This window comes from Anabrus simplex, chromosome 12 (assembly GCF_040414725.1).
Source record: "Anabrus simplex isolate iqAnaSimp1 chromosome 12, ASM4041472v1, whole genome shotgun sequence".
NCBI lineage: Eukaryota > Metazoa > Arthropoda > Insecta > Orthoptera > Tettigoniidae > Anabrus > Anabrus simplex.
Genome location: NC_090276.1, coordinates 88,301,578 through 88,327,639, shown reverse-complemented (window position 1 = coordinate 88,327,639; position 26,062 = coordinate 88,301,578). Strand labels below are relative to the sequence as shown.

The 26,062-nt window shown below is 38.8% G+C and overlaps 1 protein-coding gene across 8 annotated transcripts in view; it reads right to left on the bottom strand.

Annotated features, from left to right (window-relative positions):
* Window positions 1–26,062, bottom strand: part of Mical (Molecule interacting with CasL) — a 688,331-nt gene that overhangs the window by 150,746 nt on the left and 511,523 nt on the right. For all 8 annotated transcript variants that reach the window (XM_067156726.2, XM_067156729.2, XM_067156731.2 and 5 more), the window contains 4 exons: window positions 21,213–21,372; window positions 20,954–21,123; window positions 19,382–19,587; window positions 6,746–7,026 (listed from right to left, as the gene is read on the bottom strand). In XM_067156726.2, the coding sequence (XP_067012827.2) occupies window positions 6,746–7,026; window positions 19,382–19,587; window positions 20,954–21,123; window positions 21,213–21,372 (817 nt within the window). The remainder of the gene's footprint in view (window positions 1–6,745; window positions 7,027–19,381; window positions 19,588–20,953; window positions 21,124–21,212; window positions 21,373–26,062) is intronic.

The window sequence follows — 26,062 nt, the reverse complement described above, 5'->3', positions numbered from 1 at the left end:
GGTGTCTCTTTCTAAAATGTCTGTTGCACATATGTTTGCATTTTTGAGGTCCTTTCGAAGTTCGTCCAGCCAAGGTGTTGAATTCTTAAGTGAGCTAACATAATTTAATATTCTTTTTGACAGTCGATTTTCTGGTAATCTTGTGAGGTGTCCAAAGAATTTCATTCGTCTTTTCTTAATGTCAATTTCAATGTTTGAAACTTTTTCTGTTGTTTTGATTGATTGTAGCCTGTAACCATCTTGGGTATATCTTGCTCCTAGGATTTTCCTGATGATCTTCCTCTCTTGCTTTTTTATTTCTTCTAATTCTTGTTTACTGTTATGTGACAATGTTTCACTTGCGTAAAGGACTGTTGGTTTTATGACTGTGTTGTAATGCCGAATTATTATTATTATTATTATTATTATTATTCTTTCTTCGTTATGCCCATTCATAGAGCGCGTTTGAACTTGTTAGTTGGTTTGATGGTTTGATGGTTTGTGCCTTCTTATCCTCCCAAAATCTCTTCATGAATGCACTGTGTTGCATCTTGCGTTCTGTCGACCACTTCCTACCAGTTGTCTTTTTGGGTTTCTCCCTAAATTTATGATTGGCTACTTTTGTTCTAAAAGCTCCACGATTTTCCATGATGTCGTCTGTGATATTTATTTCTTGGAGGTCCGCCTTAGTTTCTTCCAGCCATTTTAATTTTACCTTCTTTGAGTTAATTACTTTGAATAATCTTTTAGTTTATTATTATTATTATTATTATTATTATTATTATTATTATTATTATTATTATTATTATTACTATTATTATTATTATTATTCGTGAGGTACACTGGTGAGTAAAACAATCCTTATGATCGGATTGTTTTTGTCACACTTTAAACCTACTCTCTCAAAAAAAAACATCTATCCCTATTGGCCAGAGTTACGAGAAATTAAACTATCACTTTGTTAATGATCTCACCTGCTATATTAATAGCAACAACCGTGAATATTTTAAAACTAAAGTAAACTCGTTTCCTCATCCCGAGGTGGTGCAGCTCTTTTTTATACAGGCCCCCAGTGGAAGACAGTTGCATATACCATTTTTACCACACATCAACCTTCCTGCCATTTGTAAATCTCTGGCAATATGGTACCGGGAATCGAACTCAGGCTCCCGAGAACGGCAGCTAATTGTGCTAACAATTACGCTGGCGGACATTCACAGGCACAATACATGACTGGTGCGTGTTTGCAATGCGCGGGTCGGAAACAAAACTATTCACCTATCTGTGCAACGTCATCAGAGCAGCAGTTGGCCTACGCTATGGAGGCGGACATGTGTCCGCACGATTTCGACAATTTTTTTTTAAATTGCGTGGGTCGTATGGATGAAACTATTCACAAATTTGTGTGATATCAGAGCTGCAGTAAGGCTTGTGCCCGCTTCGAAGCGGAATCGTTATTCTCCTCCGACGAATTACGTTGGAGGGGGGGTCTTGTATGCGAGATTTATTTTTTCATTTTCTTTGTCTCAAAAAGCCAAAGGGGTGTCTAATACGCGAGGGGGTCTAATACACGAATAAATACGGTACTCACTGAACAATGATAATGATAAAAAATTTTAGCTTTATGCTTATTTAATAAAACAAAGGAACTAATGAAAGATCTAGTTGCCAAATTACATGCCATGGTCACAAAATTAAGTAATATTTTCAAGTAAAAATTGAATTATTTTCACCTTTCATGCAAAATTAGTTGCACTAGAGCCTCTGAGAATGTACTGAAATATAGTGAAGACCTCATAATTCTTAATCACCAAAGTATGAAAAACTTGTATGCCCAGGAACAGGAGTCTTAACACATTCACGCCCGCATCCGAGTTATTGCCTATAATGCGTAACCATGCTGTGGACCGTATCTGAGTTAGCCCAGATAAGCGCAACCTTGAATTGAAGCCGTTCCTACGTAGCTGGGATCTATTTTGGTCACAAATATGTGCGAGAGAGATGAAGGTAATACCCTTATGAATGCTTCTACTCACCAGAAACCACATGGCCATGGCGATTTTCCCTCCCAATGCACTTTTTTGTTTTGTTTCTGAAGGTAGCCTAGCACTGGCCCAACTAGCTGCGTAGTTGGTTTGTGATTGCACAAGCGTGTGTATAATCGCGTTCTGAAGTGTAACCATAGCATGTAGGGACAATGTAAGTGTTGACAAAATTGCCGACATCCTTTTCAATGAAGACTCAGGTGATGAACTGATTCCTGAACTATGTGAAATTGAAAGTGACTGTGATGACAGTGAAGACGATTCTCCTGGATATGTGACAGAAATCACAGTGCCGGTATCTGAATATTCGCCTTTATATCGACCATTTACTGCTAAACCAGGTATAAATATTGAAAAAAAAATTTGTAAATCTATTTCTCACAGCTGAATTTCTCAAATACCTATACAAGGAAACAAATCTGTATGCCAGTCAGGTAATCAGTGCTGCGCCGTGCCCCTTCTCTAAACACTCTCTTCCTCAAACGTGGAGTCCGGTGACTGTTTCAGAAATGAGACAGTTCCTGGGTTTGATGCACACTACCGGCATCATTAGTAAACCATTTCTCAGAATGTACTGGACAGAAGATCCAATTTTCTCCACTCTTATTTTCTCAAAGACAATGTCATGAAATCGCTTCGAAAGTATCCTCTCATTTCTCCACTTTAGTGACAGCAGCGAATACGAGCACAGCACTGACAGATTGTATAAAATCAGACCCATTTTACAGAAACTTTCCGACAGATTTACAGAGCTTTATACTCCCAAGCAGAAAATTGCTCTGGACGAAGGAATGCTAGAAAGGAGAGGGCACTTAAGATTCCGTGTATACAACCCCGGAAAAATAATAAAATATGGGATTTTAGTGAGGATGGTTTGCAAGTCTAATCTCTTGAAGTTTCCACCATCAAATAAAGTCAAGTTCCCCTCAAGAAGGGGACATCATTCAGGAACGAAATCCAGACCCATGATGCACCTGCTGTGTCACCAAAGACCGTTGGGAACAGTCTACTTGCAGCAGGATTACGATCACGTGTACCACTGGCCAGGCTACCACCGACACCACGCCAAGCATGGCTACTCTGGTGTCATGAAAGAGTCGACTGGAGAGGGAAATATAAATGGTCCGTTATTGGACACTATAAATTTTCCAGTTAACTCATTCCTGGCTGGCAACTAGTGTCCAATAATGGACCATTTATATTGGTATTATAAATTTACTCATTCGGGACAAATATTTCAGATTCCCTATGAGAATCAACATCTATATCATGGAGAGGGAAATGGCACTCTGCTGTCTTCAGTGATGAGCGTAGGTTGTCTGATGGACGTATACTGGTATGGTGTAGACCTGGTGAACGCCCACACCACCCAGATCCCACCCCACGCTTTATGGTCCACCGTAACAACTCGCGGTCACAGTTGGTGTTTGTGAACGGTAACGGAACATTGCACAGGTTGTTGTCCCCGTGCTACTGCCATTTCTTCGACAGGAAGGAGAAGTGCTTTTTCAGCAGGACAATGCTCTGTGAAGCAACATGCTCTATGTAATGTACAAAAAATGCCTTGGCCAGCAAGATCACTGGATCTCTCTCCAATTGAACCATATGGGACATGATGAAGCAGGAACTTGCACGTTCTCCAGAGCCTGCAAGACCCATTGCCGAATTGCATCAAAAGGTGCAAGATGCTTGGGACAATCTATCGCAGGATGCCATACGTGCCTGCATTGCCACCAGAGGGGAGTACAATGTGTATAGATTGGACTGTTTGGACACCCTTTACTGTGGCATGTGTGTTTCATTTGGTCTGAATTTCTAATCATATACTGTACTCCTGCACTGATGAACTACTTGTGACCTACTTGTAAATAAAATGACCTTGTCCTTGAGGATGTTGCATGTTTTTTTTTCTGGCAGTGTATTTTCCCAGGAATATACCACAATCAATACGTGAAGTCCTGTATTTGAAAAAACGGTGGACATTTTGCACAGTAAACCTAAATAAATACATGTTAAGGCATACCTAAAATTATATTTCTCTTTTCCAATCTGTAGTCCAAACACTGTTAACTTGTAACAATATGTGGAACAGTAGAACCTCGATTATATGTTCCCGGAAACTACGTTTTCCCAAATTATTCGTTCAAATTACATGGTCCCGCAAGCATCCTAAGTAAATCAAGTTGTAAAAAACCCGCCTTATCCGCTCCTCGAAGAAACGATTTCCCAGATCAACCGTACAGAAATTTCAGTCCCATCAACGCTAAATCCTCGATCAAGCGTTTTTCAAGAAACTGTATCTCACAAAAAGACGGCTATGATATATTTATGAACGTCCCATCATCATCATCATCATCCTAAACCATCTCCAGTTTCCTGGGTGTGGTATATGAGCCTCCTCCATCTCATCCTGTCCTTGTACCATTCTTCCTCCACCAACTTGTCCCAATCATGACCTCTCAGCATTACATCGCTCTTAACTAAATCTATCCATTTCCTTCGTGGCCTTCCCACGGGTCGTCTTCCTTCTACCTTTCTGTCAAATTCCTTCCTTGCAGTTCTGTTTACTGGCATCCTCTTCATGTGACCAAACCACTTCAGTCTTGATACCTGAATCTTATTTAGGAGAGAATTGTCTATTCCTACTTCTTCTCTAATTTTCTCATTCCTAATCTTGTCTTTCCTGGTTTTCTGGATCATAGTGCGTAGGAATTTCATTTCAGCTGCCTGAAGTTTGGAATTATCTCTATTGGTCAGTGTTGTGGTTTCGAGACTGTATGTGGTATTGTTTAGAGAATCCTTCGAAATCATAAAGCAGACAGTGCGTACAACAATTGGAAGGAGACAGAGTGCATTTCGACAGCTCTACTTGAAGACGGAACGAGTTTTGTCAAATTTTCGTACTTGAATGTCTACAGTATGTATAGCGTTAGATGTTCAATTTTATTTACTTTTTTCTATTGTATCAGCAAATAGGTTTTCGGCACTTCCCTCAGAGCACTGTATAGTCATTAGACTTTCAGGAAGGAATCAAAACTCCTCCTTCTTAACACAAATCTACTATTTTAAAGTTACGGTATCGTATAAACTTATGATTATGTTATCGAGACCAGAACAGACGTCGTACTTTACATGCAAAATGCCATGGGAGAGCTTGAGATTGCCTGTTATTGTTTTGGTCCTAATATAAGACAGGGAAGTTTACATTTTTGTGTTAAAATGCCAGGCAAATGCTGGGGCTGTACCTTAATTGAGGCCACGGCCGCTTCCTTCCAACTCCTAGGCACTTCCTATCCCATCGTCGCCATAAGACCTATCTGTGTTGGAGCGACATAAATCCCCTAGCAAAGAAAATGTGTTAAAATGTTTTAAAAAACGCAGTCGTTTTATTTGTGCACGTTACATTTAAAAAGTTTGTATCATTTCCCACTAGTAGTGACTTGTACAGCAAGCTCAAGGTCACGAATAACCATAATTTCTGAAGTTCTGATGATATTTTTTCTACTTCTAATTTGATTGTGATTAGTGACGGGCAGAATTGAATATATTCCAAGAACTTTTGAGTATCGATACTTATATTCAAAATCATATTCTTGAATTAAACATAACCTTTAAAAGCCGATGTAGGCATAATTTACGTGGTAGAAGATTTCCAGAAAGTGACTATGAACAGTATACCGGTGACCAAATTTCAAGAGAAGATTAAACAAAGGGAATTCGCCATCATGTTGGGCGCTTTTGTATCTAATGTGTTTTATTTTATTACATTAGGGAATTAAAAACTATTTGTGGTCAACTGTTGTTTGGCTTGGTGTTATTAGATTTTTCGAAGAGTTAGGCTGATCAAAGTTGCTGAACTGACCAAGTTCCCCTGGTAAAACTGAATGTATAAAGTTTTAATATAGTTTTGAGATTTTTAACTCCCGTATTGGTAATTAATGTTTTTAGCCAGCCCTGCGGTCTAACTTGCCTGCCTCTCACCCGGAGGGCCCGGGTTCGAATCTCGGCCAGGTCGGGCACTTTTACCTGGAAATGAGGGCTGGTTCCAGGCCCACTCAGCCTACGATTACCTTTAATTAAGGAGCTATCAAATGGTGAGATGGCGAACCCAATCTAGAGAGCCAGGAATAACGGCCGAGAGGGTTCGTCACACTGACCATGCGTCACCTCGTAATATGCAGGCCTTTGGGCTGAGCAGCGGTTGCCTATTGCGCGAAGGCCCATTGGGTCTGTAGTTTGGATTAGGAGCGTTTGGAAGATTATAATTATACTATTTCATTTTTGTGATATTTAGTCACATTGTTGATTCAGTCATTTCCGGATTTTGGGTTTTCCCGTGTTGCACGTATTTTTTCCGGGGTCCCTCCAAAAACGGTGAATCGAGGTTCCACTGTACTCACTTTCCATTTCATTATGCTGTAGTAATTTCAAACTAGAGTGAGAATAAAATCAAAACCCTGTATATGACAACCCTCGTATTCAAGGGATGTAGACTACCTGTCAGCACTTTATGCCATAAGACCAGACTTCATATTGCTGTTTTTTGTTGTTGTTTTTTCGAACCACAAATAAAAAGAAGACAACACAAAGACTGGATTGAAATACAACAATTTATTTGTTATAAACCATTCTCAAACACATACTGTATATGAAGTTCAGATGATACTAGACAATAACTGTTCAGAGCCCACCTCAACTCAGACCTCGAAGCAACCACTCACCATCACTCTCGTACTCGTGGTAGCTCAGCTCTTCGTCACTTTCACCGTACAGACTGTCGCTGTCCTCTTCCTCTTCGTCCCCAGCAGCTCCAGGCCTGGGCTTACACTCCTTCGCCTGTTTGCCAGTCTCTCCGTTCTGTGCAGTCGAACCCTTGGGAGTCGCTTTGGAATACCGTCTGGTCCAGGTCTCTGCAAGGCGACGCGTTTCGTCAGCTGTCAGAGGTTGGTCCATCGCCTCCTCGAACACTTCGTTTGCACCTTCCTCCTCTTCAGAATCGCTGCTGTAAGGAATTAAAGAAGAAACCATTTTTAATATGCTCATCACAAACACTGTTTATACCCCAGGGTATTTCAATATACATAATAGGGTAATATGACCTCTTATAACGTCAAAGGATGAAATTCTGAAGGAGACAAACTGAAGAAAAGACATGCAAGTAAAATCCAGGCCAGTGAGATGATTTTTTTAAAGAAGTATGATAACAAAGACAGGAAAGAACAGTTAGAACAGAGGATGCTTTCAGATGGAATGGTGAGAAATAAAGCTGAGAATATAAGAGAATGGAAGAGGGAAGAGTACTGAAGCAGACGACAGGAGGGTAAGATTGAAGGAATGAGAACAAGAAGTAAACTCAGACTTGATAAAGAATAACATAAGAAAAATATTCAACTGGTCTACCTTAGTCAATACACAAATGCGTCTCAAAAGGAACGTAAGACATATTACACACATGGTGTAACTCAATATACAAAATATGGATTACACAATCAAGTATCTCGTAGATTATAAATCACTGTTGTGACAAAAAACCAATCCTACTGTATGGTAAGTGTCCAATATGGAATGTTGGCGACCATTTGTTGCATTGCAACGAGATCAAAGAAAACACTGTTGCTGGGTAATCAAATACATGAATCCGCTGATTACTGTATTTGATAATTTGCTGACTTTGCACCTTCGTTTATTCATCAAGTAAAAGTCCATAATCAAATTCCTATATCCCAATAATATTGCAGATCAAGTCCACGGTGTATCTTTGACAAATTATTGTAGACAACCTCTTATTTTTCAGCATTTAAGGACAATTTTACTCTCCGTCCCACGTAGTAGGGAAAATAATAGTAATCCATCAGCTGTAACAATCATATAACCACATTTCAGTTGAGAATTGTAGTGTAAATACTGTATATTTAGATAGTATCTAGCCTGCTATATTTGTGTGTGCTTTTGTGTGTGAATCTTTCATGTGTATCTATTAGAGCATAGTAGGATAAAATAGTACTAATAATAATCTGTGTACGCATTCAGTTTGTTGGTAATCTTTGAGTAGTGTGTGCAAATTACAAACTTGCAATTTTCATTTCTGATTGTGCTTAGTAGTAACAGATTGTAATTAGGATACGTCTGAACATAGTTTAAAATTGTTGTAGTGTATTGTAGTAACTTATTAGAAATTAGCGTGCTTATTCTATTGTAAAATATGTGTATAATATAGTAGAATTATCTGTAGAAACTGTCTTACTAGAATTCTGTTCTTGTAATTAGGATAGGTTTTACTGCAGTTTAGAATTGTGTAATTCTTGTACATTCTTTTCAGTATTCAGTAATTAATGGCAGTTTTTATCCTATTAGGGTGTTGAAGGATAATAATACAGTACAAATAAATAGTATTGTAGTGTAGTAGTATATTAATTACCTTATTGTCGTGTGATCTTTGTGTACTGTCCTAGACAATATTTCTTTCTTTTCATTTTTTGTTTGCACATAAAAGTTATTTATTTTTCCTTTTCTTTTCATTTTTCCGTAAAGAATGGCTAAGGAGTGCAAATGTATGAACTGTGGGTGTGGCAAGGCATTAAGATTATGGAGTATGAGGGAGGAGTTGGAGAGTTTGAGGGAGATAATTAGGATTCTCTCAGAAGACAGGAAGGAAGGCAGGCCTCCCTCAAACAATGTACAGGATACAGTAGGTATAAAGGAGGGATGGGAAGGAAAAGGGGGAATTGTAGAAGACAGGTGGTCGAATGTTCTAAGGGGAAAGAGGCTGCAGGCTAAGGGCTCTATTCAGGATCAGAATTCAGGACAGGTGTCTGTGAGAAATCAGTACGAGTCACTGCCGGTAGAACAACAGAAGGAAGATGGGGAACAGCGAACAGTTGCTGAGAAATGTGGAAGTAGGAGGAAGGGAAAAGGTAGGAAAGGGAAATGTACTGTAGAGTAAAGGATAGGAAAAGACAGGTGGAACAGGGTCATGGGAGGGAGAAAAAGGAGGAGGAAGTAACTTCTGCACCTGTCAGGAAAGATAGGGCTGACTAAGAGGAGAGGGAATCAAATGAGGTGGGTAGGGTTGAGGCTCTCGTCATGGGAGATTCCATTGTTAGACATGTAGGGAAAGTGTGTGGAGAAAAGGGAACCAGGGTAGAGTGTTATCCAGGAATTAGGTTGAGGCAGATGTTGAGGAAAGTAGAAGAGAAGGAGAAGGTGGTAGTGTTTCAGGTTGGTTCCAACAACGTAAGGTAAGCAGGATAAGTACCAACATAGTTGGGGATGTGTGGGATCTGGTAAATGCAGCACGGGAGAAGTTTAAGGAAGCAGAGATTGTTATTAGTGGAATACTGTGTAGAAGGGATACTGACTGGAGGGTGATGGGGATTTAAATGAGACTATGGAGTGGGTATGTGGAAAACTGGGAGTGGGATTTCTAGATCCTAATGAGTGGGTAGGAGTTAAAGATCTGTGCTCAGATGGCCTTCATTTAAACTGCAGTGGTACGTATAAGTTATGAAAATTGTTTAGAAGGGTTATAGGGAGGTACATTCACGGAAACGGGGTGGCCTAGGGAGCGGTGATAAGGGTACAGGGATATGGAAGTCAAGTAGGGATGACAAAAAAAATGTTAGTGTGAAATTCCTCATACATTTCAAAATTATTGACTAATATTTTTTTTGTTTTATTATTAAGAAGGCTTTACTATGGTATACCTATCATTTATAGACATTATAAACGACCCATGTAATTATTAATTAAATTTTCATGTAAGCTTTGTCTTTTTGGCAGCCTCCAAATGGGGAAGCAGAAATACTGCAAATGCATTTCTCTCTCTCTATTGTAAAGACAGGAACAGGATTAAGTAATTGTAATTGTTATTGTAAGTAATTGTAAGCTATTGTAATAGGAGTTGAATCATGGCTTAGAAATGATATAACGGATGCAGAAATTTTCTCATGGAACAGAATTGTGTATCGTAGAGATAGGATAGGAATGGTAGGAGGGGGAGTATTCATTCTGGTGAAAGAAGAATTTGTAAGCTACGAAAAGGATAACGATGATAAATATGAAATTCCAGGCGTAAGGCTCATTTTTAAAGATAATAGGCAACTTGATGTCTTTGGAGTGTACAGGCTGGGAAAGCGTAGCACTGACGCTGATTCAGAATTATTTGATAAGATAATCAGCTATGTGGGAAAGGACATGGAAAGGAATGTGATTGTAGTGGGAGATCTAAATTTACCATACCTTCCCATTTGACATACCAGTAATGCGAATGACAGGAAGCATGCCTAACAAATCTCAATTGATAGGTATTTAGGCAATTGCCATTGTATGTATAATTTTGTCATGATGTTTTATGTCAACCTACTGAGATGTATGTAGGCAATCCTCATGATGCTTGTTATTAGATTCCCATTGATTTGATTATCTAAAAAAAAAAACTGATCATGACTGCAAGGGAGTCAAAACCAGTCCTCGCTTAATAAATTTCAAATATTTTACATTGTGTTGAACGGTGGAACATCCCTCTAACTCTATTATATTAGTTATACATCAACACGGAAATGAAAATCATAACCTATGATGGTATACAGTCTAATCAGCTGCGTTCTTGCTATGTGCTCACTTGAATGCTTTATAGTGTTTTGAGACTGGAAAGTGTTTTATATATCAAAAGAGTAATTGTGGCAAAGAGTAAAATTTGAATTTATAGATGTGTTGCACTTCTGTTATGTGTTTCATGAGAGTATATTTCAGTTATAATTATGTCTTCTAAACGACATCAGGTTGAAGAATTACGTGAAGATAGCTTGCGCTCCCTTGTACACGACATGTTGGAGTGTAGTGATGAGGACGATGACTTCAGCGACTTCCATTCAAATAGTGAAGATAATTCATTCCTTACCGGGCGAGTTGGCCGTGCGCGTAGAGGCGCGCGGCTGTGAGCTTGCATCCGGGAGATAGTAGGTTCGAATCCCACTATCGGCAGCCCTGAAAATGGTTTTCCGTGGTTTCCCATTTTCACACCAGGCAAATGCTGGGGCTGTACCTTAATTAAGGCCACGGCCGCTTGCTTCCAACTCCTAGGCCTTTCCTATCCCATCGTCTCCATAAGACCTACCTGTGTCGGTGCGACGTAAAGCCCCTAGCAAAAAAAAAAAATTCATTCCTTGGAGAAGGAGGCATAGGTGATACAGGGCAACATTATGGTGCTATCAAAGCGAAAGTTTGCAGGTTCGAAAGTGGCACTTCAAATGACGACAGTGACGATAGGGAGAGACAGCCAGACTCAAACGGCAGTGACATGCCAGGGCCTGTTACGTGGGTAGAAAATGGACAGAAAATGAATAGATTTCCTGTAAAATTAATTCCCGGAGTAAAAGGACAGTTCTTGGAAGTAAAGACTCCAGAGGATATTTATGAATTGTTAGTGGATGAAATTATCTGTCAGTAGGCCTATATTGCTGAGCAAACTAATATTTATGCTCAACAGAAAATCCATGGGAAAACAGTGATGAGCAAAATGAAATGAAGAAGTAGGGAACAATATAGGATTCCAAGTAATAGAGATGAAATAAAACTTTTATCCGGGCTTTTGCTTCTTCAAGGGATTGTCCACAAACCTACAATGGAGCATTACTTTTTTTGTTATCAGCCACGCCCATATTTTACGAGGTTTTTCCTTCTATTGAAATTTCTCCATTTTTCGACAATGAAGCCAGTCTTCGATCACTTTGTGAAAATGTTTCAGGAGGCTTACATCCCGGATGACCCGCTATCCATAGATGAAAACCTTCTTCTATGGAAAGGTCACCTTTGTTGGAAGGTCTACATGCCAAAGAAAAGGTCCCCGTTCAGAACGGAATCTGAAAAAATTTGCGAAGCAAAAACGGAATATGTTGTGGTACAATGGAAAAATCAACGTAACTCAATAATTAAGTCCATGGCAATGATGTATCACAGTGTTCCAAGCTGAAGAGAATTGTGTGTACCTTGGCAATAATCATGCCAGCACTGCGATGTAGGCGTTCCACGCCTGCCTCTCGGCCGGAGGCCCCAGGTTTGATTCCCAGCCAGGTCAGGGATTTTTACCTGGATTTGACGGCTGGTTCGAGATCCACTCAGCCTTGCAAGTAATCAGCTTCATTTTCCGTATCAAAATTTAATCACTAAATTTTACACTATTGAGAATCTTCCACCGTTTTGATACTTTATTTTGCCTTTTGGCAAATTTTTTATTTATATGTTAACAGTACATGTTTTGTTCCTTGTTTAGGAACATCCACAGCTGTTATAGTGGCTTAGGTGAATGGTTAAGATTTTAAAATACATAGATTTACAAATACATTGATTCACTTAAAAACTAAATACGAATTAAGATAGATGATATTAAAAACAGTGTGGGGTTAGTGTGTTACTGGTATGAGAGCAGATGATTACATGGTTGATTGACTTAAAACTATGTCTATTCATTAGAATAGTTGTTCAAAAAATTTTTCACTTTGTTACATAAAAAGTCTGTATGCAATTAAAATTCTTTAAAAAATGTTTGACTTCATAACACTGTTCGAATTGTTGAAACATTTTCTTCCTTTCCTTCCAGGTAAGTTGTTGTATGTTGTGTGCTTGCTTATAGTGCTTTTGACTGAGTCTAATGTGGAAACTTTTGGAGCTGATTGCTGATCTATTAATGTGAAGGGAGCCTCGTTTCAAATTTCTGAAATGAAATAAAATACGGTAGTGGGAATTTGTTCGAAAGCTGTGTCTTTGCATAATATAGAATGTATAAAAAAGTTCATTTACCTTGCTATAGCTGAATTCCGATTCTACTGTGACCTTGGAGGGACGTTTGATGCTGCTTTGCGTCTGGTGAAGTAATGGTGTGTGTATTCCGTTGTATGCTCCTCCCTACGGGGAGGTGGGGCTGCGGAGAGGGGAAGGGGCGTGTCGGTTACAGTGACGGCATCAACTTTGGGAGGGCTGGGTAGAGGGGATGTACAAAATGGCGGAGGCTCTGTCTTGTTCATTCTTCTACTATCTGTATTGTGTCTTTTGCCTAATGTTTCGAGACTTGATAATGTCCCTTCAAATAAAGGGTTTCTATTATCAATAGTTTCATTGAGGTTATTGTCTTGATCACTTTTTTGTTCTAAATAAATATATAGATTTTCTAAAGTATTAAGGAGAGCTCCTTTGTTTATTTTATGTAATATAGTTAAGTCGTGCTCTATGGTTGTAAATTGATGTCCCGTTAAACTCATGTGCTGGCCCATCGCAGAAATTTTTTTATGTCTTTCGGCATTGACATGTTCTTGGTATCTTACAGTAAAACTGCGCCCAGTTTGTCCGACATAACTTTTTTTACATTGATGGCACTTTAATTTATAAACCCCTGATTCAGAGTGTTTGTTTTTACCTAGGGAATTGACACTGTTGTGATTAAAAAATGTTTGCTTCGTGTTGTTGCTGGTTGAAAATGCGATCTTATAATTATGTTTTCTGAGTAAATTGGTTACCTAATTTCACTCCCACCACAATAACAAACTACTCATTGCACCCAGAATCGCAAAAAAGGTCAGCTTATTACAGTTACATATACAGAGCGTTTTACATACCCCTTACACACACAGAAAGAGAAAAAGAACTGCTCTTTATTCGCAAACAAGCCCAGTATAACGGTTTCGAACCAAAGATAATAAACAAAATAATCGGTAAATTCAAACAAAAATTGCAAACCAATCTAACACCCGAAACGAAAAAGAAAGACAAATATGCTAAGTTCACAGTTCACAGTAACCGTAGGGAGGAGCATACAATGGAATACACACACCATTACTTCACCAGACGCAAAGCAGCATCAAACGTCCCTCCAGGGTCACAGTAGAATCGGAATTCAGCTATAGCAAGGTAAATGAACTTTTTTATACATTCTATATTACGCAAAGACACAGCTTTCGAACAAATTCCCACTACCGTATTTTATTTCATTTCAGAAATTTGAAACGAGGCTCCCTTCACATTAATAGATCAGCAATCAGCTCCAAAAGTTTCCACATTAGACTCAGTCAAAAGCACTATAAGCAAGCGCACAACATACAACAACTTACCTGGAAGGAAAGGAAGAAAAACTTTCAACAATTCGAACAATGTTATGAAGTCAAACATTTTTTAAAGAATTTTAATTGCATACAGACTTTTTATGTAACAAAGTGAAAAATTTTTTGAACAACTATTCTAATGAATAGACATAGTTTTAAGTCAATCAACCATGTAATCATCTGCTCTCATACCAGTAACACACTAACCCCACACTGTTTTTTTAATATCATCTATGGGCCGATGACCTCCGATGTTAGGCCCCTTAAAACAACAGGCATCATCATCATCAACAAGCAATATCATCTATCTTAATTCGTATTTAGTTTTTAAGTGAATCAATGTATTTGTAAATCTATGTATTTTAAAATCTTAACCATTCACCTAAGCCATTATAACAGCTGAGGATGTTCCTAAACAAGGAACGAAACATGTACTGTTAACATATAAATAAAAAATTTGCCAAAAGGCAAAATAAAGTATCAAAACGGTGGAAGATTCTCAATAGTGTAAAATTTAGTGATCCACTCAGCCTGCGTGATTATAATTGATTGGCTATCTGATGGTGAGATGGCGTGCCCTATATAGATAATCAATAACAGCCGAGAGGATTCATCGTGCTGACCTCATGACACCTCATAATCTGCAGGTCTTCGGGCTGAGCAGTGGTCACTTGGTAGGCCATGGCCCTTCGGGGTCATTGCGCCATTGGGTTGTTTTTTCCTTCTTTTTTTCTGGCAGGTAATCTTCTAAAACAAGGATACCTGATAGGAATAGACACCTATTATAGAAGCCCTGCTAAATGACCTAAATACTGACGCAGTGGGTATAGTAAAAACAAACCGAAAAAATCTCCCTAAGGAACGTATCAGTAAAAACTGAAAAAAGGGAGAGGTATCAGCTGCTAATCGAAAGAAACTCATGGTTCTAAAAACGGAAGGACAAGACAGATGTTTGCTTGCTCAATAGAACCCACGATGCAGAAATATGAACTGTCCTTATCAGTGGAAAGGACGAAACTAAAAAAGAAACGTGTAGTTTGCACTGACTACAATGATTCTCTTTTTTTTTTCCTAGTTGCTTTACGTCGCACCGACACAGGTAGGTCTTATGGCGACGATGGGACAGGGAAGGGCTAGGAGTGGGAAGGAAGCGACCATAGCCTTAATTAGGGTACAGCCCCAGCATTTTCCTGGTGTGAAAATGGGAAACCACGGAAAACCATTTTCAGGGCTGCCGACAGTGGGGTTACAATGATTCTATGGAGGGGTGGGGGTGGGGGTGGGGGTGGGGGTGGGGGTGGGGGTGGGAGTGAGTCGATCTTTCCAATCAGTATGTCATTACATACTCCACAGCAAGGAAATGGATCAAAAAATAATACTAGAAAATTTTCTGGCATCTTCTGGACCTCATGGAATTCAATTCATTCATCATTTTCCGACAACATGGAGGAAAATTCTATCACCTGCAGTTCAGAATTCATCTCGTTGATAAAATCCTCAAGAAGTACACAGGATCATCCCCCTCTGAAGCTATGCCTGTCCTTTCACTTAGACCACTTTCTGCTGCTTCCACAGAAGGATTCAGCGGTAGGCATTTTTCTGATGCGAGCCCACCATCGGGAAAAAACAGCATGGTGTGAAGAGGTGCTTGGTGTGTCTGGGGAAAAGGGAGAGACGTGAAACCATCTACAGTACAGGTGGAGCCATTGCGATGTCGCTCTCTGTGCAGCTCCATGCTTCCTTGCTTACCACATACAAGAAATGAAAAAAAAAAAAAAAAAAAAAAAAAAAAAAAGTGCATGAGGTGCAAACTGTGTAATTAGTGTAAATAATATAATCAGTGAAATCAGTTCTGATGTGTAAATTTATTGTGATATATAGGGCTCGGATGTTTAAGACCTAAAAATAGCCAAAATAAGCAAGCAAATATGACCTCAAAAGTGACTAAATACGATGTAAAAACTACAAAATGAATGAAATGAAAAGGATTAATCAAAATATGGCCATTTTAAATAAATTATAAATCGAAACGGCAATTTCTCTGATACATATTTGTTAACTAATATATTTCTTCTTACTTTAATATTAGTTTTCTGAATATACACGAGCAGCAGTTATTCACTCTGTTATTATTCACTTATCAAACTTTTGAGAATACATACCTATAGAGCATTAAGTTCGCTAAGATTATCAGATCACACAGCATTTTAAAAGTCAAAACATGTTTGCTCCCTACATTGGTGGTTTGAAATACGAGAAATCACAGAACATTTTAAAAGTCAAGACATGTTTGCACCCTGCATTGATGGTTTGAAAAACGAGAAAACTAGAAATCAATCTATTTAAAAATATATATTTTGGAACGTTTAAGCCCAGATTTCATTAACATTATTCAAATGCGTTGAAGTTTAAATTGAGTACCAAGAAACGAATTAAGTAGATGTCTTTCAATACGTTATGGTAGGGCGTCAGAGCCTATAGTGCAAAATCCGGCGCGAAAGACCTCCGATTATCACTTAACACATTCTTGTAAGAAGGGAAGCTCCTTTCTACGTCACAAGACGTTATTGGTGCACATTTAAATAATGTTAAATCACTGCTGTCGAGTATGTACTCATCTTGAAGTGTACTGGTACCTTCTCCTCTAAGAGCATCATTTATCTTGCACACATGGTGAAAACCATCATTTTGATTAAGCACATTTTGATGTTTCCGTTTTACACCGGCACCAACAATTCCATATGATTGTTGTACTGAAATTTCAACACTTCTCACAATTTCAATACTTGCACGAGTTACTAAGCCAGCAGATCCTAAATGAATAATTGCACTCAATATAATTCCAAAGTTCGACTTAATATATGCCAGACTTTCTGACAAACTGTTGGAAAACAATTCCTGCGCAATCTTGATAGAAGAAGCTTCATCTTTGTTGAAGCCATTAACAATGTTTCTTATAGTGGAGTAGTCGCAATAATCGAGCCACGTCCCCCACCTAGTAAGAACTGGCTGTGGAGGGAGTGATGTCGAAGGAGCTAACTCCTTGAAAGTCTCAACCCGCAGTAGTGCTTTAAAAAAAAAATTGGCCTTAGATTTATTAATTTATCAACTTCAAGAAAATTTCCACGAATTTCTTCTGCCACCCTATGCAGAGTATGCGCAAGGCAAGCGACGTGAATCATTTTTAGATAAAACAGTTTGAGGCCTTCAGCAGCTTTCACCATGTACGGAGCAGCATCAGTAACAAAGAGAAGAACGTTTTCCTGCTTAATTTCATCCTTCCATCAAATTTTTAGTGCATTATAAAAAAGAATTGCAGTCGTTGAAATATTTGCTCTCTCCAAAACTTCTGAGATTAGTACCAAATATCCCCAGGGCAATCAACACGGAGTGTTCCAATTATTACATTCCCTATATGTCTACCTGCAGTATCTGTCGTCTCATCAATAGATATCCAAATCTTATTGTCTGCTACGCTGTGTCGTATTTGATTTAGAGTAGGCCTATTTTCATAACAACGCGATAAATAGTATTTTCGCAGTGTTGATAGTGTAGGAACAGATTTTTTTAATGCACATTATTTCTCCAGGAAATTCTTGAAATGAGGATTGTTCACCTTGTTTAGAGGAATGTTTGGAGACATCATCATCTCACAAAGTTCCTTTGAAAACTCTGAACATCTGTCCATCGCTGAAGATGTAACGGCTTTATCGAATATGAATGGTTACCTCTTCTTATCGACATGTTGTCGTTTGACATTGCTGCTATGTTTTGCCGTGTTACAATGTTGTTGCACATTAAAACGTTATTCATCCATGACTTTCACTTCACACAACTTGCAAAATAGAACTAAACCGTCTGTACCAAAATATTCTTCTCCACATTCCTTAACAAAGCTTCGTAACGTAACACTAGTAGAAGGCTTTTCCTTAGGCATACTGACATGTGTGCTGGGATACGATTTACTGTAAACTGACGCTTGTGTAAGTGAAAGGAGGTTGAGGTTCTAATATCTGCATAAAGACAAGTGAGCAATTACCAGAAGTAATTAGCTCACTGATGGGACAGGATTTTCCAGATTATTTCTGTCGCTACCTGGTCGACCGGGTTGCAGAGTACAGCGGGTTTGTTAGGGTGACGTCTATGACCTTCATTGTATACAAAGGGTATTCCATTTGTATCAACAGCGTGATACCAAGAAGCAGTTTTGTGAACACTAGCTCGCATTCGGTAAGTTGAAGATGATTTTGCACACCTACAGCTGTCGTCAAACCGCAGAAATATGACCGAAACATGACGTTTCTACTAAAATAGCTAAAAATATGACCTTATGGAAAAAATGGCCAAAATATGTATTTATATGACAAATGAAAATCACCGAAATGCAATCAGACAAGAAAAAAGAGACAAAGAAAAAATATGACTTTTCCTAAACATCCGAGCCCTAGTGATAAAGATAAAGAAATAATAATCATGAGAAGACGATTAGAACCAGGCCACAATTGCATGTACTTACGCTCAAATTATTACCGAGACTGCAAACGCTGCATGAAATGTATTTTATCTCAACTGCGGTATTTATTTTAGAAATTTGTAGATTAATAATAATAATGTCATTTGCTTTACGTCCCACTAACTACTTTTTTTAAGGTCTTCGGAGACGCCAAGGTGCCAGAATTTAGTCCTGCAGGAGTTCTTTAACGTGCCAGTAAATCTACCGACACGGGGCTGTTGTATTTGAGCACCTTCAAATACCACTGGACTGAGCCAGGATCGAACCTGCCAAGTTGGGGTTAGAAGGCCAGCGCCTTAACCGTCTGAGCCACTCAGCCCGGCTAATTTGTAGATTAGTATATGACGAACTGTATTTCCAGTGCACACATTTTATCATTTTCCTGAAATTAATATGAAAATTAAGATATGCTCCAAAAATAAAAAACCTGCAAAAATTAACAAATAGGTGAAAAACCAATTTCTATATCAGAATTAGGATATATGTAATAATTATGTATCAAGTATTTAAAAATTTGGAGCGTTTCTTGGAATTTTTATTTTCGAGTTACAAAAATTCATCCTGGAGTGGAGTTTCTCTCTCGCATGCTCCCCAGTTAACGGGTTAAATGAGTGAGTAAACTCTTTCAAGATTAAAATTATTGTGTCCACCTTTTCAATACAAAAATTAAATGAGTGAGTACAGAATGATGATAAAACAAGTTGAACACAGATTTTGTTACCTAAGTAACTCCAAGACACTAAAATTCTTACCTCATATCCGACAAGGAGTCGCTGGAACCCTCAGCAGCGGAGGCCCCGAAGTTCCGGTCCGTCCACTCATCCTCGTCCATCTCGCTGGGAGCCTCCTCCACGTCGGAAGCCGCTCCGGCCAGGTTCTCAAACTCTATTCGCTCGGGTGTATTGCGGGGCACCAGCCCAGTGTCCAGCTTGTCGGGCGAGCCGCTGAGAACCTTGGTCTGTTGTAAGTGAACAAATAAAATGCACTATGACAAATAAATGCAAACAAAACCAAGTTTTTGACAGAGTTCATCATTCACTTTTCATTAACCTTAAGTTATATTTTGCTATCATACTGTAAGAGCCATGTGCTCTTTAGACATAACGCCCTCCTTTGTAAATCAATGTTTACTCCACTACTGGCAATTCTGAACTGGTTTTCCACATTTTCATCCCAATTCTAGAGTCCTCAAAAAACATCTGTGTTAGAACAATGTTAAACAGCTGACGACAAACAGCAAGAATCATGAATCAGTACATACATATACACCCATGTTCCATCAATGGCAAATGAAGCTCCTCCGTCATTTCCAGCTGCAGCAACACGGAACTCGCATCATGGTGCTCAGAGATGTTCAGATGTCACTCGTTACTGGTGATTTTGGACTTTTTGGAATTCTGACAAGCCGCTCTATTCCCTTGAATCCATTCAGCTCATTTATTGTGCCAGTAAAGATGAGGAAAACTCGGGCCAGAGGTGGAATGGACAACATGCAATGAGCAGCCACGGGTAATAGTTGCTAAGGTAAATTGTCAGAACATACAAAATATAATTACAAAATTTTGGAATCTTCTTGAAACATATTCAGAAGACACTCATTTGTACAGAGCGGGAATGTGAATAGTAGTTATATAACAGGAAAAAAAGAGAGAGAGGTGGCCTCCTCCAGCTCCTGTCAGGTCGGGGCATTTATGGCACTTCTCCATCTTTCTCTCTCCTTCCACCAATTCCTCTTCCATCACTTTGTCCCAGTCCAGGTTTCTTTTCTTGCACTCCTCTTTATTGAACTGATCCACCCTCTCACTCTCATTCCCTCCATCTCATCATCTGTTTAGGTATTCTTTCCTCCTACATCACCTTTACATGTCCAAATCATCTTAATTTATTCCTATCAATTCTCTCAATTAGGTTTTCTATTCTGACTTTCTTTCTAAAATCTTTGTTTCTCACCCTGTCTTTCCCATCACACTTCTTGGGTATTTAATTTCGCTGGCTTGAATTCTACTCTCGTCCCAGTCTCGGCTGCCGCAGACAAGGTTCTTACCATTTTGGTCGAACGCATCGCCTTGCTAATGGAGCCAGACAGGATGACAACCACGTGACCTATACTACTGAAGTTTGGCTCCTTGGCTGAATGGGTTTGATTCCTGGCTAGGCTGCAGGCTTGAGCTGTATGTGTGTTGTATATGTCTTACTACTCACATTTCACACTACTAACCAAAACAGAAACATGCATCCCTCCACATAGGTCCCGCTCTAAAACTGGGCCATCTCCACACGTAGCATCAACTCAACCCAGGAGAAGAAGCTTTGGAAGTACGTACCTTCTCTGGTGTTTTAACAGGAGTTTTCTTGGCGGGAATGTTCTCCTTATCACGACCAGAGCGGTTCTCCTCGCCTTTGCGCACTGCTCTCGGCTTGCCCTGCATCCCAAAGTGCTGCATGCAGAAGAAACGGCTTCCATACTTTCCTTCTCGATCGAACTGATAATTATCTGAAAAAAAGGATATTACCTTACAACATGTTCTTGGAGCAGTTAAAACACACCGACAAGGAGAATTCACCGAGAAAAGGAGTACTCACTGAGACGCAGGGCAGTGCCGCAATACTCGCAACGGAAACAGCCGCGGTGGAAGAACTTGCCCACGGCGCTCAGTCTCTCCATCAGATAAACTCTCTTGCCGCAGAAGTGACACGATTCGGATCCGCCTTGAGCTGGCAGCACTAATGCTGCTCGCGAGTTCTGGAAAACAAGTTGTGAGTCACATAGCAAAGATCACTGCATAATGAGATGTACAAGTTAGTCCAGTGCAATGACGAGTGAACAGTCTCTCTACAGTGCATCAGTGGAAGACGACAACAATGGACTTTCAACAAACTTGAGAATTTGCTTGATCGTGCACAGTTCTCTCTGATCTACTCTACCCCTCAAGTTCATCGTCTTTCCACAATCTTTTATTTCTCAAGTAAACAGCTACAATCTGAATTGGTAGGCATGAAATGTACCACTGAGACTTGCTATGAAGCCTGTTAAAAAAAACGAACAAATGTTGAAACATGTTGAAAGTATAGTTCAAAATGCAAAGTCGGCGTTTTTTTTTTGTAAGAGGTACTGTATAATGGTATCATTCCTAACTAATCAGCCATGTGCCACGTATTTATTGCTCAGCAACTGTTAGTTTGCGAGTGTGTTTAGTACATATTGTTATAGTCGGGATGCCTGAATATTACAAGCAGTGTGGGGGAAAAGTTTACGTATATATACCAAATGATGAAGACTGTACTGCATTGTGGTATCTCGACAGTAGAAAGGTGTGGCAATCCAACTGACGAGTCTAGAGTGAAATGGTGGATTTTAAAAAAAAATTGAGAAGACTGAACACTATCAGCCTTGGTCTGTTTCAATCACTGCACGAGTCATAAACAGTGTTGAGTGGTTCTGGCATCTCACGGAGAAAACGACCACACTTTTGCACTATGACATCACTGTCAATTCATGAATTTTTAAAGAACTGGAAGACAGACGTGCCTTCCCATACACCCTACGGCACTCTTCATTCTATTCCCGAAACTAATATTCATCCTGATAAGTCAACTGCAGAGATCAAACAGAAATCACATCATCATCATCATCATCATCATCATCATCAGCGTCTGGGTATCCTCCCAGCGGGCCGGGTAGGACTTTTGTGGACAATATCCCTCCATCGGTTCCTGTCATTATAGAGTTCCTCTCCTTTCACATCCTGCAGTGTTGCTCCTTTCTCGATAAGAAATCACACGATCCCTCAACTATCCTACCAGAACTATTCAGAGTGCTGGGGAGTACAAACTACATTATTTTCAAAGTTAATTTTTTTTTTTTTTTGAAGAGGCCTCAAATACCATTATAAGAGCATTAAAAACCTAGGAACTGTGACTTCCTCCAATGTTTCATAGAAACTTGTATTGAACAAAGTTGAAGGCTGAAAGTTAAGTTCAATCTGATTGTCTTGCAAAGTTGGGTATTTAATTTTTTGCACATCTCTTTTCTTTTTAACAAACCACTACACTTAACGTTCTGTACTTCTCTCTGGAGACAAAAGGTCAATTGTGGTCAATTCTGACAAGCTGGCCACCAGAGGTCACAAACCTTCACACTCCCCACTGCCTACAGTGTCTACAGTAATATACACATAAGTGAATTCTTCTTATATTTACATTTATTTGCAAAAATATTTGTACATTTCTTCAAACAAAGTCTGCCTAACATTCATATTGCCAACAGAGCATGAAGTTAATATATAAAATATACAAAAAGAAAAAGAGTGAGAGTAGAGCATATAAAACAGGCTATTACAAAATGAATCGGTCTGCATTCTTCGATGAGGAAAGTGAAGGGACACCGACGGGCTTGCTGAAACACCAGATACTGCTTACAGTACACAGTGCTAAACTTTACTATTCAAGTAATAAAACTAATGTATTCTTCACGTGTCATTTCCTGTTCTCATCTGATTACATTCTATTAGTTTGTTTTACATTATCTTCTATACAGTACATTTATACTCAAAAATTAACTCCACCAAATCCGCTACTGATTCAGATTTTTAAAATTAAAAACCTTTGCATATTAATAACCTAGATATAAAAATTTTGTAAAAAAAATATGCTTTGGTGTTATTACTAACTTCTTCTGACAATACTTATACATTTACAAAGTTTTATATGACATAGGTATTTGTTGCATTCCTTGAGACATCCAGGAATGAAGACTGATGCAAGATGCAATTCATCAAAACTATGATTCTTGAAGGGAGGTTGTAAGCTATTTTGGGTTCAAAAAACCCATTTTTAGATTTTTGGTAATTTTGGTAGCTGGAGGTCCGTTTTATAATGTGCATGTTTTTTTTTTTTTTTTGCTGAAAAAGACCCCAAACACCATTTAAAGTCAATTTAAATGCCCCATGACGTAAGAAAGCCACGCTTCCTTTCTGGATCTGTTCCTTCAGGCCTGGGAATTGCAATATTTTTTGTCTTCCAGATTAGTTCCTTTTAAATCTAGGGGATGGGGACAGCAAGGCTTTTGCAAGTGTTGTCCAAAAGAAACCTTATGGGGAAATAATTATTGAGAAACTGGAATGTATAGGTCATATCCAGAAACGAATGGGGTCCCGTTCCCGGAGACTGCGCAGTGAATACAAAGGGAAAAAAATTGGAAGATGGTAAATTACTATCAGGAAAGGGTAGGCTTAGTGACAAAGAAATAGATACATTACAAAACTATTATGGAATGGCTATAAGAAAAAACACCAGTAGTGTGGAGGAAATGAGGAAAGCTGTCTGGGCAATTTTCTTACACAAAATTTCTACAGATGAAGTTCCCGGCACTGTCTTTGTCCCACAGGTTTTTCCTCCTGGTGTAAATATAATAGGTCCAAAGTTACAGGAGAAAGCTATTCACATAAACATTCATTGCCTATGTCTGTGGCTGATGTAATCAGGCCAACATTCAGAAGTCTAGCACATCCTGACCTTCTGAAAAAGTGCTTACATGGGAAAACCCTAATGAAAGTTTTAATAGTGTTATGTGGGCTAGGGTTCCGAAACGAGTATTTGTGGGGTATCAGACACTGATTCTAGGAGTTAATGATGCAGTATTGGCATTTAATGAGGGAAATGTGGGGCGACTTCAAGTGCTGCAGCAGCTAGGTAATCAACCAAGAATGAATGCACTGAAGATTTTCCAAGATCTCGACAGGATGAGGGTTACTAAAGCTGATTTGGATGCAGAAAAGCTGGCAAAGAAGGCCAGGTGGCTGCAGAGGTCTAGTAAGAGAGCCACAGATGATGAGGACAACAGTGAAAGTCCAGAATATGGCTTTGGCATGCACTGAATGTACCGTCAACTTTAAATCAATTTTTCTCAAAATCTTACTATGGTAACATATTATTGCATTTTTTTTCCAAGAAGTTCTTTACCCAGATGTGTGAAATTGTGTATAGTTATTCTATACTTAGCTATGGTGTTACTGATTTTTCATTGTTTTGTTCCTAATTTAATTATGGAAGTTATCCAACATTTTTATGGTAAAATATGGGGAAAATTCAGTGTACTTTAAAAAAATATATAGAAATTAAACTTTTCACTCAGCATTAAAACAAAAAAGTCACTGTATTGGCAAAGCATGTATCCAGCACTGTTCATAAGTTCAACCTCATAGGTTTATTAGTTTCTGAAATAACTGCAGTCAAAGTTCGCCAATTTAACATTGCCAGTATAGGGCTTACAACCTCCCCTTAACCCTACACTGAGCCTTAATTAAGGTACAGCCCCAGCATTTGCCTGGTGTGAAAATGGGAAACCATGGAAAAACATCTTCAGAGCTGCCGACAGTGGGATTTGAATCCACTATCTCACAGCTGCGTGCCTCTAACCGCACGGCGAAGTCACCCCGTAGTGTAGCATTTTTGCTACATAATATTCTTCTTCTTGTAGTTCAGTAACATGCTAAAAGATGGCAAACCTAACACTGTGCATAATATCTTTTGACGTCTATACTTCCAGAAATGATGCTAGAGGGGGCTAGAGGCAATAATTATCTCCATATATGTGCTATCTTATCTCTGCCTGAGGCAGCTGGACATGCATGAGCAGCAGTGAAATATAATTCTGGGCAATTTGCTGATGATTGAAGTCTAACAAAAATACTGCCCAGTCCACAATATATTTATCTTTTAGCATAAATGTCTATGGTAGCAAAAGATCTTAGAGGTCGACGCTAATTAGGAACTAATATTTAGAGGCCCCATGAAGAAAAGAAGAAGAAGAAGAAGAAGAAGAAGAAGAAGCATACATTTCTAATAATGTTCAATTTACAATATTTGTTACAAAAAAGTCATGTAATATGAATGTAGCATTTTTTCTACATCATGCAGCTAAGGCTTTCTTTTCAGATGCATGTTTGAAGGTTACTAATGAGGATGATGTACTGTTTACCTTCAGGAAATATATTCGTAATTCCTTCTGACATAAATGTCTTATGGTGGGAATCATCTGAAAATAGAACTCGCTGATGGATGCCCACGATTGAGCAGCACTGTGTTTGAAAGAGAATGCAGATTGTTTCAAGGACTATCATATCAGTTGAACTGTGGATATGACATTTGAGGAAGCTTTATATTTCAATTCCATCAGTGTAATACATCTCTCAATTGTTTTAAAATCATGTTATTAGTTTTCTATTTTCTTATGAGTTTAAACAATACTGCTTCTCATATTGGGTAAAATTTATACATAGAGTAACCTTCAATGCATCATGTAGAGTTTTTGTACACTCCACCAGTATGATCAAATACATCAAAAATCTATTGTCAGTTTTTGTTGTTACATATCTAATCTGCCTGAAAGAATTTTTTCAAGTCAGAGTTGTGGGTGCACTGTAGGGTTAAAC